The sequence below is a fragment of the Castor canadensis genome, chromosome 5 (genome assembly GCF_047511655.1).
Source record: "Castor canadensis chromosome 5, mCasCan1.hap1v2, whole genome shotgun sequence".
In the NCBI taxonomy this organism is placed as follows: Eukaryota; Metazoa; Chordata; class Mammalia; order Rodentia; family Castoridae; genus Castor; species Castor canadensis.
In genome coordinates, this window is record NC_133390.1 from 85,545,676 (window position 1) to 85,561,813 (window position 16,138).

At 47.8% G+C, this 16,138-nt stretch overlaps 2 protein-coding genes across 9 annotated transcripts; one reads left to right on the forward strand and one right to left on the reverse strand.

Annotated features, from left to right (window-relative positions):
• The first annotated feature begins 13 nt into the window (after positions 1 to 13).
• Positions 14 to 11,162, forward strand: Thpo (thrombopoietin). Of its 7 annotated transcripts, none has more exons than XM_074073631.1 (7): positions 14 to 1,669; positions 2,926 to 3,089; positions 3,311 to 3,438; positions 3,793 to 3,879; positions 6,147 to 6,314; positions 6,548 to 6,628; positions 6,745 to 11,162. In XM_074073631.1, the coding sequence occupies exons 1-7, from the start codon at positions 1,593 to 1,595 to the stop codon at positions 7,129 to 7,131; spliced, it is 1,092 nt and encodes a 363-aa protein (XP_073929732.1). In that variant the 5' UTR covers positions 14 to 1,592; the 3' UTR covers positions 7,132 to 11,162. The 7 variants fall into 7 exon arrangements, with proteins under 7 accessions (XP_073929732.1, XP_073929729.1, XP_073929730.1 ...); XM_074073628.1 differs by having other exon boundaries at positions 14 to 948; positions 1,096 to 1,669; positions 6,548 to 11,162; XM_074073629.1 differs by having other exon boundaries at positions 14 to 948; positions 1,340 to 1,669; positions 6,548 to 11,162.
• Positions 11,163 to 11,191: 29 nt separating this feature from the next.
• Positions 11,192 to 16,085, reverse strand: Polr2h (RNA polymerase II, I and III subunit H). Of its 2 annotated transcripts, none has more exons than XM_074073634.1 (6): positions 15,962 to 16,085; positions 14,412 to 14,551; positions 13,447 to 13,530; positions 13,262 to 13,355; positions 12,353 to 12,436; positions 11,192 to 11,545 (listed from the first exon to the last, which is right to left on the reverse strand). In XM_074073634.1, the coding sequence occupies exons 2-6, from the start codon at positions 14,482 to 14,484 to the stop codon at positions 11,428 to 11,430; spliced, it is 453 nt and encodes a 150-aa protein (XP_073929735.1). In that variant the 5' UTR covers positions 14,485 to 14,551; positions 15,962 to 16,085; the 3' UTR covers positions 11,192 to 11,427. The 2 variants fall into 2 exon arrangements, with proteins under 2 accessions (XP_073929735.1, XP_020031418.1); XM_020175829.2 differs by lacking the exon at positions 15,962 to 16,085 and adding an exon at positions 15,467 to 15,487.
• Positions 16,086 to 16,138: the final 53 nt, after the last annotated feature.

Here is a 16,138-nt window from a genome sequence, read left to right on the forward strand (position 1 = left end):
CAGGGGGAGGGGAGGGACCAGGGGGCGCAAAGAAGGGGAGGAGAGGCGGGCCTGGAGCCCCCCTCTGCCAGCGGCCACAGGGCAGCTGGACCAGAGGTGCGGATCCAGACTCAAACAGGAGCCTCAGGCCAGGGAGGGGCAGAGGCTGGACCTCAGGCCTGGACCAGTCACTAGGCAAAAACCACTGGAAGGATGAAGACTTGTCTTTTAAGGATGAGAACTGATCTCCCCCTGACTCTGGGCCCATAGCACCCCTAGTCCTTTGGCCCTGGCTCTCTCACTGCTTAATCTGTGTTCCTATCTCCCCTCTGAGGCCTCTCATCATTCTAGAGTTGCCCAGGTCAGGGCCATAGCCAGACACAGGCAGTGTTCCCTCTTTGTGGGATGATAGTCAACCATCACTCTCTTGCTTTATCACTCTCTTACTTCATCCTGGGGACCATCTTCCTTTCCAGCCCATCCCCAACCTCCTTTGTCTTGGTTTTTGGTTATGCCTCCCTGTTCCTCCCATCCCCACACCCCCACCATCCTCCCAGCTATCCCAGCACCCTCCTTCCTAATCTTGGTAGGCATCTCCTCTGACTGAACTGGAGAATTCTGGGATCTAGGCCACACTCCTTAGCAGACAGCCCCATCCTTGAGAGGAGGCACAGGAGAGAGCCTGAGGAAGAACAGAGTGTGTGTGTTTGGGGGGGGGACAAGTTCAGGCCAGGAGGCCCCCGAGGACAGAGACTGTGGGGAGATTGAGACTGAGGGGAAAGCAAAGGAGCTAGAGCTAGGGCCAAAGGAAGGGGGGGGGGTAGCAGGGAGGTATTTGTGGGGGAGGTTCAGCAGCTGTCTTTCCTAAGACAGGGACACATGGGCCTGGTTATTGCTCTTGTCACATGTGGAGTGGTAGGAATGGAAGAGAGCAAAAGATAGGGCAAGCAAAGGAGAGCACAAGCCAAGGTAAGTGGGCTTAGCTGTCAAGCCCCTGGGCCCTAGCAGAAGAGACTAGGTTTAATCCAGCACACACCCCTCACTATTCAGTCCCCTAAAACTGACCATACCCTTTCCCCATAACAGGACTCCTAACAAGATCATTTTCTAATATAGGCAATACCCAATTTCCAGTTGGAAAGGGAGAATGACAGGAAAGGGACTCCGGAGGGGTGGTGGAAGAGTCTTGTTGGATTTCGGCAGCAGGTGTGGTATCCAGGGTAAAGAAATTTGGATAGCCAGGAACCGAAAAATCCCATCAATCTAAAATAGGGCTTCTGTGCCTCTTCCCCAGGGACGAACATGTCCTGCCAAGCTTTCTCCCAGACAAAACCTCTGTTCTTCTCCCATCTCTCCCCAGCCAAGTCCTGGGTTCCAATCTCCTAGGAAAAGATGGATCTCTCTATGTAAATCCTCCCTGCAGTGTATGGGTGGAAGAGCTGGGCTCCATTAGTGGACCATGGTCCAGGCAGGGGCTCCAAGTCCAGTGTGAGTAGGAGAAGGCGTCACTTCCGGAGGCCTTCAACAGTGTCTGGTGGCTCTCTGCTCTCTGATTGGGCAGCAATGGCCTGGGCAGGCGTGTGACCCCACTGGCGTGGAGGGACTGTGTCCCAATGCATGTCTTCCTACTCATCTGCTCCCCAGAGTGCTGCCTGCTGTGCAACTGGGTGCTGGAGCTCTTCTCCAGCCGGTGAGTAGCAAACCGGGTGTGGGGTTAAGTAAGGGTATGGTATGAAGGACAGGAAAAAATTAGGCTCTCAGCTGGGGGAGGGGCAGGCAAACTGGAACCTACAGGCACTGACCTTTGTCGAGAAGAGTGTAGCCTTCCCAGAATGGGAGGAGCAGGACAGAGCAGGGGTAGGGGGTTGGGAGCTCCTTTCTGAGACACTGATCATAGACTTGTGGAATACAGCATAGTCCCAGCTGGCCCTTGGAAGGGGACATGGGCCCAGGGAGAAAATAAGAAAGAAGATGCATTACCAAAATGGACACAACCCCATTCCTCATGTCACCAGGCCATTCCTTGTTAGCTTAAGGTTCTGAATCCTGGAGCTGGGGAAGCTGGGTCAGGCAAGCCAGGACACAAGGAGAGGGGAATGAGAGGAGGCTCGTGTATGTTGACAGACCTACAGGAAATCCCAATATTGAATCAGGTGCAGGCCTCTTTGCACAACTTGTGAAAAGAGGAGGAAGCCACGTGGGGGGTCCTGTGAAGGAACCGGAAGAGGTCTGCAGGGGGGCAGGGAGGCAGGTGGGGCTATGAGACAAATATGTTGGTGGGTAAGCCATGTAAGGTGGGCATCACTTTGCTCAGCAGGTGCCCAATCCTGAGCCCCTTGCTTCAGGAAGGAAGTCCCAAGACTGTTAGCCCATCTCTTTGACTTTAGAGTGCAAAGAAAAACTCCAGGAAGCTTTATGTGTAGGATAGAGAATGAGAGGCTAATTTCTCTCACATCACCTTTTAATCCCTGCCCTCTGGTGGTCCCAATTACATCTTTACCCAATCCCCTTCCTCAACCCCACTCCCCAATGCTGAAACTGCATGTCAACTTTTTGTGCATGTCTGCTACTTCCTCATCCTGGCCCCGTATCGCACGTTCTACTCTCTTCTCCAGGCTTGCACCACAGTACTTCCCTTCTCTATGCTCAACCCCACATTTTCTCCCACCTAACAACCAAGGCTGTTCAGAATTTGGGGCCAATTAAGATGTGTGTGTGTATGCATATCACATCCTGCTGCTCTCGGCAGGGTGGAGGGGGTGTCAGAGTCACTGAAGAGCCCTGACAAAAAGGAGGCACCATATGTTACAATCACAAGGAAACCTGGGAGCAGTCAGAACTTTAGCAGCTCTGGGCTGGTCAGCAGCTCAAGGCCTCCCAGTGTGTTTCCCCTTCTGACTTCTTCTTAAAGCATGATGAAATGGTCATTATTCCTGTCATTTTCAGGATAGTCTCCAGACCCTCTTTCTCGGCCCACCCGTGCCCCACCCTGCTCTGCCCAGAAGTGCAAGAGGCCAAGCCGCCTCCATGGCCCCAGGAAAGATTCACGGGAGAGGCCCCATACAGGGAGCCACTCCTGCCAGACACCCTGGCCAGAATGGAGCTGCCTGGTAAGAACACACTTGAGGGGCTAGGACCAGATGGGAGCATGACACAGGGAAAGAAAAAGGAGGCATCCTGCAAGGGTGGGAGGCTGGGAGGACCCAATCTCCCAGGAATAAGGTGTCTGTCTGTCTCAGCAGAAGACCCCTTGGGTTTCAAGTTTGGATCCTGGATCACCACCTGATGATTTCTTCTTTGTCTACCCTTTCAACCTTACTTCTCATCTAAGAATTGCTCCTCGTGGTCATGCTTCTTCTTACTGCAAGGCTAACTCTGTCCAGCCCAGCTCCTCCTGCCTGTGACCCCCGACTCCTAAACAAACTGCTTCGTGACTCCTATGTCCTTCACAGCAGACTGGTGAGAATTCCCAAGCAATATCCCTTCAATCCACTTATAACTGGTAAGGTACCTTCACTTCTCACTTCCTCTCACTCTCTGACCAATGACTATTCTTCCAATATCATCTTTGGTAAGAACACCTGATCACCACTCCCTGGCAAGGATTATGATTTGCACTAAAGCCTCTTTTAGAAGCACTAGTCTGGACATATGCTCATGGAAGACTATTCCAGTTACTGTCACCTTCCCAAGGTACACAGCTGCAAGTGAGGCCAGACTGGAGTGCAGTCTGTTCTTTAAATATTAGTGTCTACCTTACCATATCCCTCTCTATTTCAGCTCCTTTCTCCCCCTACCCATCTTTCTCAACAGAGCCAGTGCCCAGACGTCAACCTTTTGTCCACACCTGTCTTGCTGCCTGCTGTAGACTTTAGCTTGGGAGAATGGAAAACTCAAATGGTAAGAAAGTCATCCCTGGGCTGGAGTATAGAGCTCAGTAATAGAATGAGCACTTACCTAGCATGTGCGAGACCTTGGGTTTGATCCCCAGCACAAGAAAGGAAGGAAGGATGGAAAGGAGGGAGGGAGGGAGGGAGAGAGAGAGGGGAAAAAGAAAGAAGGAAGGAAGGAAGGAAGGAAGGGGAAGGCGGGAAGGAAGAAATTACTTTTTTTGGCTTCCTAAAGTTCTGTGGTTATCAGGTCCTTACTGCTTCCAATGAATCCTTCAAAATTCTTGAATTCCCTAAAAATATCTCACTTTAGCTTGGCTATTTTAACCCAGTCTATATTTACCTGTGATGATTGTTACGGACAAGATAATGGATTTCAGACCCAAAATATTAAATAGATTCAAAGCTGAACACCATGAAAAGCTGGACAGAAGCCTCTCATGGCCATGCCTTTGACCTATTCCTGTTCAACCTTCTTAAATTGACATGAAGAAGGAAGACTTATCTGCCATCAATAGATGACCCAAAGCTAGGAAGTACTCCTAAAATAACAAAAACCAGAATCAAGATTCAAATTACTACTAGACATGGTGTTACATGCTTATAATCCTATCACCGGGGAGGTTAAGGCAAGAGGGCGGAAAGTTCAAGGCTGACCTAGGCTACATAATAAGTTCAAGGCCAGTCTGAGCTACATAGAGAGACCTGCCTCAAAAAACCAAGGGCTGGAAATATGTCTCCATGGTAGAGCATTTGCCTAGCATGCACAAGATCCTGGCTTCCATCCCAAGCACCACAAAAAAATTAACTAATTTTTAAAAAACTAATGTGAAATTTAACAGATTTTATAAATGTATCTTTGTGTAATTCTACATGTTATATAAATGTAATTCTACTATATATATATATACACACACACACATATATGTAATTCTACATGTATAAATTGAGTATATTACTATTCCGGCTTGAAAGCAGGCCATGGCACCCTGCTTCCCTGATTTAAACTTCTAATCTTAGTACTTCCTATAAAAAGATTATACTTCCTATAGAAAGTACCTCCTGTAAAAAAGATCTACTAGAGATATGGCTCAAGTGGTAGATAGAGCACCTGCCTCACAAACAGGAAGCCCTTAGTTCAAACCCCAGTACTGCAAAAATAAATGAATAGATACAAATTTTAAAAATAGATTTGGGAGTGTTAAATAGACCCCAAACTTAGCATGTAACGTTATTGAAGCAGCAGGGGTGTGTGTGTGTGTGTGTGTGGTGCTGCACATGCTAGGCAAGCATTCTACCACTGATCTATATTCCCAGCCCTGAAGAAGCTATTTTGAAGCTAGCAGTTCTAGGCTGCTTTGAGATGTTTAGCATCACATTATGAAAACATTCCTAAAGACCTCTATCTGAGTGGACTGTACTTAAAAGTACTGACCTAAGTACTAGTCATCCATCTCAGGGAATATATTAGTTATGAAGAGGTACCACATTAAACTAACATATGTCCAGAAGGAAGCAACCTGAAGAGGCTAGAAATCATGTTATATGAGGAATGGTTAAAAGCAAAACAACCACAAACCTATCTGATTAACTTGGAGAAAAGTGGTAGTTTTGTGGTATAGCAAGAAATGCTTTCACTTGGGACTCTGCAAACCTCCCAGGAGAGAGAATTTGTTGGCAGGTCAATTCTTCTGTCCCAAGACCCCTGGAAGCCCCTTCCTTCCCTCAAGTCTGCTAGAAGCACTGGGTCAGAGAGAAGGGCAGTTCCTTTGGATTGCTTTAGTTCCAGCTCTGCCTTTTTTTTTTTTTTCACTCTGCCATTTATTAATAAGTCCCTTCCCTTCACCTTTATGATCATTATTTTTTTTGTATGTTAAGTCTTTTTTTTTTCATTTTTAAATTTCATCTGTATGTTTACTTTTAAAAGGCTATAGTTCTTTTATTTAAAAAAAAATAAAATAAAAGGCTATAAAGATTTTGTAAAAGAAAGAACAGACTTGCAGCACTAGAACCTAGAGCTAAACTATAATAGGACAGAACTTTCAGACTGAAAGTCAGTGTAAGACCAGGCTGGGTTGGCGGACACAGGAGTTATTGAAGCAGAGGGCGATGACCAATTGTCGGGAGACTGTGAAGGAATTCCTGTACTGGGTGGGACCTGGTCCTGTCCAATTCTCAGCTCCTATGATTCATTCTGCTGGCTACTCCTACGGGCTCCCCACCCGCTATTAGCATGCCCTTTGAAGCAGCCCGCTTCTCTCTTCCATCTCTTCCCAGGAACAGACCAAGGCACAGGACATTCTGGGAGCAGTGACCCTTCTACTGGAGGGAGTGATGGCAGCACGGAGACAGCTGGGACCCACCTGCCTCTCATCCCTCCTGGGACAGCTTTCTGGGCAGGTCCGCCTCCTCCTTGGGGCCCTGCAGGGCCTCGTTGGAACCCAGGTAAGACCCCCCAGTTAAGGGACCTATAGAAAGTATCCTTCTCTGACTCAGTCCCTCTAAAGACCAGAGGAAGGAACGGGGACCGTAGGGATCTTTTGGGTCCAAGAGTTGACCTATGAGGAGTGCTTCCTCCCAGCCATAACTTGTGGGTGCTGGCACCCTTTCCTGCATAGTCAAGGGAGGCCTGATATCTGGGCCTGCCCTCTGGCCTCAGGCCCATCCTCTGCCCTCAGCTTCCTCCACAGGGCAGGACCACAGCTCACAAGGATCCCAATGCCATCTTTCTGAACTTCCAACAACTGCTCCGAGGAAAGGTGCGTTTCCTGCTGCTTGTAGGAGGGCCCACCCTCTGTGTCAGGCGGGCCCTGCCCACCACAACTGTCTTGAACAGTACCTCTCTACTCCTCACACTGAACAAGCTCCCAAACAGAACTTCTGGATGGCTGGAGACAAACTTCAGTGTCTCGGCCAGAACTACTGGCTCTGGATTTCTGAACAGGCTGCAAGGATTCACAGCCCAGATTCCTGGTCTGCTGAATCAAACCTCCAGGTCTCCAGACCAAATCCCTGGATACTTGAACAGGACACAAGGAGCCTTGAATGGAACTCATGGACTCTTTTCTGGAGCCTCCCCCAGAACTCTAGAAGCCTCAGACATTCTGCCAGGAGCTTTGGACATAGGCTCCTTGCCACCCCTCCTTCAGGAAGGATATCCCCCTTCCCCCGCCCAATCTCCTGCTGGACAGTACACACTCTTCTCTTCTCCACCCACCTTGCCCACCCCCATGCCTCCACCTCAGCTCCACCCGTTTCCTGACCCTTCTGCTATCATGCCTAACCCTACCAGCCCTCTTCCAATCACAGCTCACCCTCACTCCCAGAATCTGTCTCAAGAAGGCTAAGGTAGTCAGGCACTGCCAGCATTGAGTGTCTCTCAGGTTCCCTTCCCTGGGAGAGAACTAACTATACCTGTACTAGATGTCCTGCTTTCACCTGAAACCTAAAGCCCTGGCAAAGGAGGATACACAGGACAGAAGGGATTGTTTTTCACTGTATATCATAAAACTTCAGAAGCTATTTTTTTAAGCCAACAATATTCATCAGAGCAGCTAGTAACCTTTGGTCTATTTTCTGCATAAATTTGCAAATCACTAATTCACTACATGCTTTTTCATATGGTAATTCTGCAAAAGCCTGGACTAGCCTAGCCTTTGAACAAAAGTAGAGACTGACCTTGTGTCAGAAAAATAGAAAAGGTAGTTTTCCTCTGCTTCAAGTTTAAGGCCCTCCTATGCCCATTTGCTTACTATCATTCTGCTTGGTCCTCTATTCTTAAGTGATCCTTACTTTCGGTAAATGAGTAACAGGTATCTCTTAGAAAGGCTGTTCCAAGAGCAGCCAGTCCTATTGATGCACAGCTGTAATCCCAGGAACTCAGGAGGCTGAGGTAGGAGGATGGTGAATTTGAGGCCAGCCTGGTCTACATAGCGAGAACCTGTGTAAGAGAGAGAGAGAGAGACAGAGACAGAGACAGAGACAGAGACAGAGACAGAGAGACAAAGGCTGTCCCTATACAATAGACAAAACTGAGCATGTAAAATAAATTCTCATTTACCCAAAAGCTAACTAAAAAGCAAGGGAGAGATGTTCTTCACAGGGTAATAGATTCCCTCCCAACCCCACCCCCCAAGAAAGCTAACAGGAAGCCTAGAGAGCCCCACACCTCAGGTAAGGCTGTGCAGACAGTTCAGTAAAGACAAGACCTGGATATGGCAGCTGAGCAAACAGTTAGGCATCAGCAGCTCAGCAGGAGGCTTCCCCAGGCCTGGGCTCCTGCCTCCCTCCTGTGGAGGTCAGGGAGAAGTGCAGGAAGTGGCTTGAGTCCGGCTGCTTGAGATCACACTGCAGGAGGGCAAGCACAAGAACAAGTTGAAGCCTCACTTCCCAATTTCCGTAAGTACATCTGAAAAGCAGCCCTGGGACTGAAGGGTTGGCTCAAGCCGTAGAGTCAAACATGAAGCCCTGAGTTCAAACCCCAGTCTGACCAAAAAGAAAAAAAAAAAGCAGCCCAACTTGCTACCTCCAGAGGTTCCTGTAAGAAAACTTAGCGAGACCTTTTTTCTCAGTAGTACCCCAAAGAAAGGAGGAAAAGTTCCATGTAGGTGGAGAGGCCAGGGTCCGAGTTCCACATACTGCACAAATACCCAAGATCCCCAAGGAATTTTAAGACAGGGTGAAGGCCAGGAGGTGTACATATATTCATTCCCTTCTCAAATGCTCACACAATTCTTTAAGGTAGGTATTAATCCATTTCTATTTTATAAATGAAGAAACCAAACCTCAGAGAAGCCAGGTGAGTTCTCAATGGTCACACAGCCTAGTCTGACTCACTCTCAAGCCCACAGTCTCCCCAGTGTGGTGCACTATCCAGTAAGTATATCATTTAGCAATTCTACTTATTGCAAAAGATTTCTAAGTTCTTAAGGAATAAGTACACCATTAAAGAGTTCTAAGTAGAAAATCACTGTTCTTGGTGGAAGTGGCCAACAAGGACATCTCCAGGTATCCCTGTCTCCCTTCATGGGCAGAAGTTACCATGGAACAGGAATCAACACATAAAGCTCAAAAATGTCTAAATTTCAGATGGTGCCATTTTCTACATGGGAGAGAATTTGTTCACTTACACTACAAATTCTAGGATGGGCAGTTAAGGGAATGGTAAATGGAAATTTTAATTTACTCAAATATTGAAGTAAGCTAAACTTAGCCATCAAAAATATTTCATGATCAAAAGAAGCACTTTAGAGACTAGGCCATGGCTCAAGTGATAGAGTGCCGCCTACCAAGCACAAGGCCTTGAGTTCAAACCCCAGTGCTACCAAAAAAAAAAAAAAAGCACTTTATGGCATATGCAGGAGCCAGCACCCAGGACAAAACATGCCAAAGGGACCTAAGAATTATGGGTCCTCAGCACAGTCACATGAGAAATAAGAATGGCAAAACTGCAAATGTAACCAGAAAGTTCCAGGCATCTGATAACTGGCATTTCATTTACTCCAGTTCAGGGCAAATGCAAGTAACTCACAAGCTTCTCCAGTATAAACCAATTTGCCCCTCTTAAGAACCTATCCCAGAACTGGACACCAGTGGCTCACACCTATCATCCCAGCTACTTGGGAGGCAGAAATCACGAGAAACGTGGTTTGGGGCCAGCCCAGGTAAAAAATTTGTGAGACCCCATCTCAACAGAAAGCTGGGTGTGGTGGTGCCTTATGCTACCATCAGAAGCATAAATAGAGGAGGATCAAAGTCTAGGCTGGCCTGGGCAAAAAGCAAGACCCTATCTCAAAAAATAACCAGAGCAAAAAGAGGCTGGAGGTATGGCTCAAACAGTAGAGTGCCTGCCTAGCAAGGACAAAGCCTAGTACCACTAAAAAAATTTTAAAAGAATTTAACCCAAGCTAGTTGTGGGAAGGCTGAGGAAGGGGAATCACAAGTTCCTGGACTACACAGTAAGACTCTGTCTCAAAAAAAATTCACAACAAAAATACTCTTATCTCTATTCAACTTTATATCAGTTCTTTCTTTTGCCATTCAAAGATAGTCAGGACAATCTGCTATGAAATCCTACATGCTATTATTGGTAATTCGGTTCTTCCACTCTAACCTAAATCTGTTTCTCCAACTCCTCAAAAATTCTGAACCTATGGAAAAGTTCTAAGATTCCATAAAAATTCATCCCAACCCCCAATGCATTGCCTACCCACCACCCCGCCCCCAACTCCAACTGTGATGAGGTAAAAGAAACACCTTTTCCTCCTCCCTGCTGAGGCCATTCATTTTCAACCCATTTCCCTAAATACTATTTCTAATACCTCATCAAAAGACCTGAAAATGATGGGGAAGGAAACACCCCAGGCATCTCAGCAGGGGGACCAACTCTTGTGGCAAAATCATGACATCAAAAGAGACAACCATTTAATACACAGAGAATTCTTCTGGGTTGTTACCCTGAATTTCCTAGGGGAAAACAGAGTCCCATATGCTTTCTCAGATACCTCTAATGGCAGGCTGAAGAGCCAGCTCACATGCTGGAGTCCCTGTGATCATCACTGTTCCTTAATTCTAGAGTCAGATTCCTGCATTGTCCTGGGCCCTGGCACTGGACTGCCAACCTCATTGGTATTGGTACCCTGTCCGCTTCACTGGTCTGTGCAGCAACTCCCTGTTCAGTGTCACTGGTAAGAGCCACCATTTACCCTCCCACTCAGGTCACCACCAGAACAGAGAACAGACAGCTTTTCCACCTGCTTCCACAATCACCAAGTAATCTCTTCCTCCTCTTGCCAGTTATAACCCATGCCTAAAAGCCTCTATCCAAAGCTTCCATAGAAATGAACATTTCCAGGCCATGCAAGTGACTCACTCAAGTCAGCGTGAACTGACTTCCTAAGAGACTGAAAGAGTTGGAAGAACACGAGCAGGGCTCCTCGCCAATTCAAAATTCTATGCCAAATGGGTGGTATCTTCCGGGCCTGGGTTTCTACCCTTAAGAGCCAAAACACGACACTCTCTCTCCCATAGAAAACCACACTGGAGGACAAATGCTGGGAACAGTCAACCAGGAGACTGAGATAACCCTAGGCCCAGATACTAAAAGGCTGGGAAAGATCCTACATTGGCATGTGATGGCTATGGGTCAAAACACACCACAGACAAATTGGAAAAAAAGGTTTTTTAAAGAAAATAGGATTTCTTAAGAAGGGGGAGGGGAAGCCAGACATGGTGGCACAGTTCTTTAAACTCACAAGGCAAAGGAAGCCTAGGCTACATAATGAAATCGGGTCTCAAAAAAAAAAAAAAAAAGTATAAGGGAGTCTGAAAAAGTAAAGTTTAATTACAAATCATATACACAAAACTTCTTGTTTATGTGAAGCCCTCCCACTGGCTCTTTCACAGGCAAGTCAGTTTCCCATTGAATCCAGACTAGCTAAAGATGCACCCACAGTGGACAGAAAGTCAGTCCCACATTAACAGGTAAACAGCAACTTTTCAGGCTTGAACAATGTCCATAACTTGAATAACCAGCAACAGGGCTGGCTTCCCACGAGGTTCAGAAGGCCAGTTTCTTCATCAGCAGATAAACTCTGGAATCCACCTCAAATCCATGCAGGTTGTTGGCATCACCCTGCAGCCTCATGAGCAGGCCCCCATAGGACACATACGCAGAGCTGAAACAGAAGGCCCAGTTCTGTGAGTCTGAGTTCTGCAGCAGCTGCTACCCAGAAGCTCTCCATCCCAACATAAGAGTATTCTGTCATTAAGAATCGAAAGTTTAAACAATTAGCACAGATACATGCTAGCAAAGATGGAAAACATCCATATGCCCAAAATTACGGAAATGGACAAATAAATTAAGATATACCCACTTACTGGAACGTTATACAGCTACTAAAATGTTGGGAAAGCTTTAAGCTAACATGGGGAAACATATTTTACATACATTAAAAAATAAAAAAAATTATAATGGAGCATATGATCTCAAAGAAAAATGTAGACATTTAAAAAAACTAGAATATTCAAAAATATATACGTAAAAGGTTACCTCTGGGTATGGAACTGCAGGTGACTTCCTTCATCATATTACTTTTCTGCCTTTCAAATTTCTTACAAAGAACCCACATTGCTTTAATAAAACTTTAAAGAAAACAAAAATGTCTGGCAGAGAAACCAAAGAACTAGAGATTGGGTTACTAGTAGCAAACACACACACACAAATAAAAACAGCCACTCTCCTTTGCACTTTACACAGTGAGATTACTAGTTTCTCATTTGGACCACTGGGTCTTGAGATCCTAACAAGCAACATGAGCGGTTAATATATCAGACTGGAAACTATTACCAGAACAATTTCTGTCTAGGCCCCACATCACTTTGAGGTGCTTGAGGAGAGGAACTCAATACAGGAAGCAGAAGTGTGGCCCAAATTCTCAGAACACAGAGAGAAGAAAGGATCCTCACCAGTTTATGGAACTTACAGGCGTGTTGCTGCTTCAGTAGAAGTTTCGTCTCCCTCAATTCTGTACACTTTCCCATACATGACATACTCAAACTGGTCAGCCCTGTGGAACAACAGTGGCAAAGTTATTCCTCACAGCAATTAACCACGTAGGAGGAGGCCCTTTAAAAATGGCAACTGGTAACTAAATGCCAGCATTGTAACAACAGACATCTTAGAAACGTAAGTTTCCTGTGAACATAACCAGCTCTGTCTTACTGATGAGGAAACTGAGGCTGAAAGAAGTTAAGGGTATTGGGCAAATAAAATGGTAGAACTGAGAACAGAACTCAGAGATGGTCCAAAGCCTTTCCATCACAAGACACAGGCCCACATAATCAAGGTCACTCAATGGTCATTTCCTCAGCCTTTAAAAAGCTACACAAGCATGTAACTGCAGCTCTCCAAAAATAATAAGCCAGGGCTGGTGGAGTGGCTCAATTGGTAGAGAGCTTGCCTGGCAAGCGTAAGGCCCTGAGTTCAAACCCCAGTACTACCAAAAAAACATTAGAGCCAAAAGACTTCCAGCCAGGTGCTGGTGGCTCACACCTATAATCCAAGCTACACAAGAAGCAAAGATCAGGAGGATCTCTGTTCAAAGCCAACATGGACAAAGAGTTCTTGAGACCCTATTTTGAAAACACCCAACACAAAAAAGGGCTGGTGGAATGCCTCAAGTGGTAGTGCACCTGCCTAGCAAGCATGAGTCCCTGAGTTCAACCCCCAATACCACCAAATTAATTAATTAAAAACCTGGTTGTTTGAATTCTTAAGTGTGGTAGTTTCCTTAAGGTTACTCAGATTCTGCTGACAATCACTTTTTTTCTAGGAACTAAATAAAGGTCTTTCTATGTCATTTATCTACATTGTTCCTTCTCCACTTCCCCACCTGGAAGGCCTGTCATCTGTGGGGTTGTATTCACCATCATCCAGGGTACCATCTTCATACAAGGTACTAGCTATGACCAATCGGAATTTGTCACCTGAAAAGAACAGTAATATCTGAAAGTGAAGAATAACTGAAACCAAGAAGAAACCAACAACCTCTTGTTATAATCTGTGTTCTATACTTACCCAAGTCTACAGGATAAATCTGAATGTTTACATCTAAGATGAGATCCATCTTAAAAGATTCACTCTCACAATGCAGTCGAGATACTGGGAATGAGGAGGAAAAGAATAACAGGTATAATTACCACGCCCAGGGCAATTTGGGGATTAAATGAAACAGAGCATTTAACTTAATCCAGTCTGCAACCAATGGTTTCTCCTCTGCTTTCATAGAAACGCAGGCTCAATCAGAACCAGAAACACAAGAAATAAGGCAAATCTATGGCAAGTAAACAGATTCCCCCAAAAGAATCAAAGATCCTCTGGCAGCACATAGTAGCTAGGGTCTAAGCCTGCCTGGATGGCTTACAAGCTAAGTCTGGACAAGTTATTCATTCATCCAAAGGTTTCCTCTTTCTGTGGAAGGGACTGTGCTGAGGGAATTATCAGGGTGTATAAGAACTGGTGTCTTATAAAACATCTCAGTCTCCAGGCGAAGAAAGTTACAGCAAGTACAAACAGTTTTCCATCAGTGGCAGAATAAAGAGGTGTAAGCGTTAGCCCAGAGAGAACTTCACAAACAGCTAAAGGTTCCGAGGCAATACAAGAATATAAGGTTCAGAAGTCAAGATAACTTGCTGTGCAGCCTTGGGTAGCTTATTTAACCTCTCGGGAAATGGGGGAAGGCACCACCTACTTCACGGGGACTCTTGAGAGTAATAAATAAAGCAAAGTGGTGAGAGCTAGGCACAATTCAGAGCCTAAATCGGAGTGGGAAGCGATTATAAAGATGCCCAGAAGTTTGCCAGCACCGTGGCTAAGGACCACCCAGGCACTAGGCATGATGGCACGTGTGAAGCCAGGTCATCCACGAAATGATTCCTAAGGGAAATACCCACCGGTTGGGGCAGGCCACGTGATCTGGGCGGTCCGGGGACCCAGAGGCATGCCCCAAAGGTAGTCTCTGCCCTCGAATACACCTCACTTACCTCGGTCAAACTTCTTGCCTTCCGGGTCAATGTCTTTCACATCGAAAATATCCTCAAACAGAATGCCAGCCATCGTGAGGGGGCCACGAAAGCAGCAGAAATGACGAGCGCGCGGCCACGACTGCGGGTTCGCGAAACCCCTGGCGTGGAGAAAAGAAGACACGAAGAAAAACCACCTCGCTCTCCACGAGCCGCAACTAGGGAGTCAAATGGCGCATGCGCACGGACCTGCAGGGACGCCACCACTTCCGCCGCTTCCCTCTCGGGGCTTCTTAACTTCCGCTTGCGAAAGACTGCTTGGGAAAGGCTAGGGTGTTAGGGGCGGGTCTTGGGGCCAAGTGACTCCGCCCAGGGCGGGAATCTAATAGGTCCCACTTCTGGTGGAGGTGGCGCGGGTTGTCACGCTCTGCTGGGGCTCTACTGCGCCCTCTTCAGAGCCCAGGTCTCGAAGAGTGGAATGCGTGGGGACCTAATCCAGGCAGGGACCTTGATCCTTGACCCAGAGCAGCCCGGCCCTAGCCCTACCCTGCCGGCCCGCATGCCCGCCGAGGGCACAGTCCGCGCATGGAGCGGGCGGAGCAGAACCCTGCCCCCAGAGCGCCGGCCGGCCAGGGCAGAGTGCCCAGCCCCTCCAGCTGGCACCGAGGCCCCCCGCGCAGGCCCGGGCCGGCTCGGCTCTGCTAGCCGTCACCCGAGCCGGGTCCGTCCGGTTTGAGAATTTGCGATTATGTCACTGTGGGAAAGAGGAAACTCTGCACTGTCCCCTCCCCTGGTGCTGCACCCTCCCCACCACTGCCCTCTTCCTCTGGGCCCAGCTCTCTTCCCTCATACTGCCCCTTCCGCCCGGCACTGATCTCACACTGTGCTCCCACCAGGGCACTGCCCCTTCAACTTGGCACTGCCCGGTTCCTCACCACTGCCCTCTCCTTCTGGACACTGATTTCTGTGCGCCTTCATCCTGGTATAAAGGACAGTTCTTCCTTCGCACTTCCCTTCCTTCCGGGATGCTGGCTCCTCTCTTATACTACCTACCCCCTTTCTGGGCACTGCCTCACCCCTGAACGCCGTCTCTGCTTCCCGAATGCGCCTTTATCCTGGTACTGCGCCCTCCCACACACATTGTCCGTTTCCTGGGCACTGTCCTGTCCCGTGGCACTAGCTGTAACACTGCCCATCTACCCTATGCTCACGGACCCTGCTCTATCCTTCCAAGGATCTTGATAGAAAACGCGGAGCCCCAGAAGGCCATTCCCCCAAGGCGGCGAGACGTCACCAGCTACTCGGATTTCTCCTTGGGCCCTGCCAGGAAAAAGCGACCTCTGCTCCCCCACGCCCGCCTCCCTGGAGTGGCCTCCCCGGCACCTACAGCTCACTTTCCCTCTGGCCTCACCTCTTCCCAGCCCCTCCCACCTCCACCCCCGCACACCCCGCAAGTCCGGTAGCTCCAGGTACACCTCCCCGCAGGAACGTGGATGGAAGGGAGAAGAAAGGGTGGGGGTGAGGTGCATGGCTCAGAGCCCCTCTGAATCGCCTCAGCTTTTGTTTCTCACCCCTGACCCGGCAGAGTGACCCTCCCAGGGACGTCTGAACCGCCTTTCCTCTGGAGGAGCAGACCAGGGGCTGCCCCAGACGAATCAGGATGGAACAACCCCTATTTAGAAAGTTCTCCAGCCCTCAGCCCCAAACCCTACTGAACCCCCGCATCCCCAGCCTCTCCCTCCCCGCAC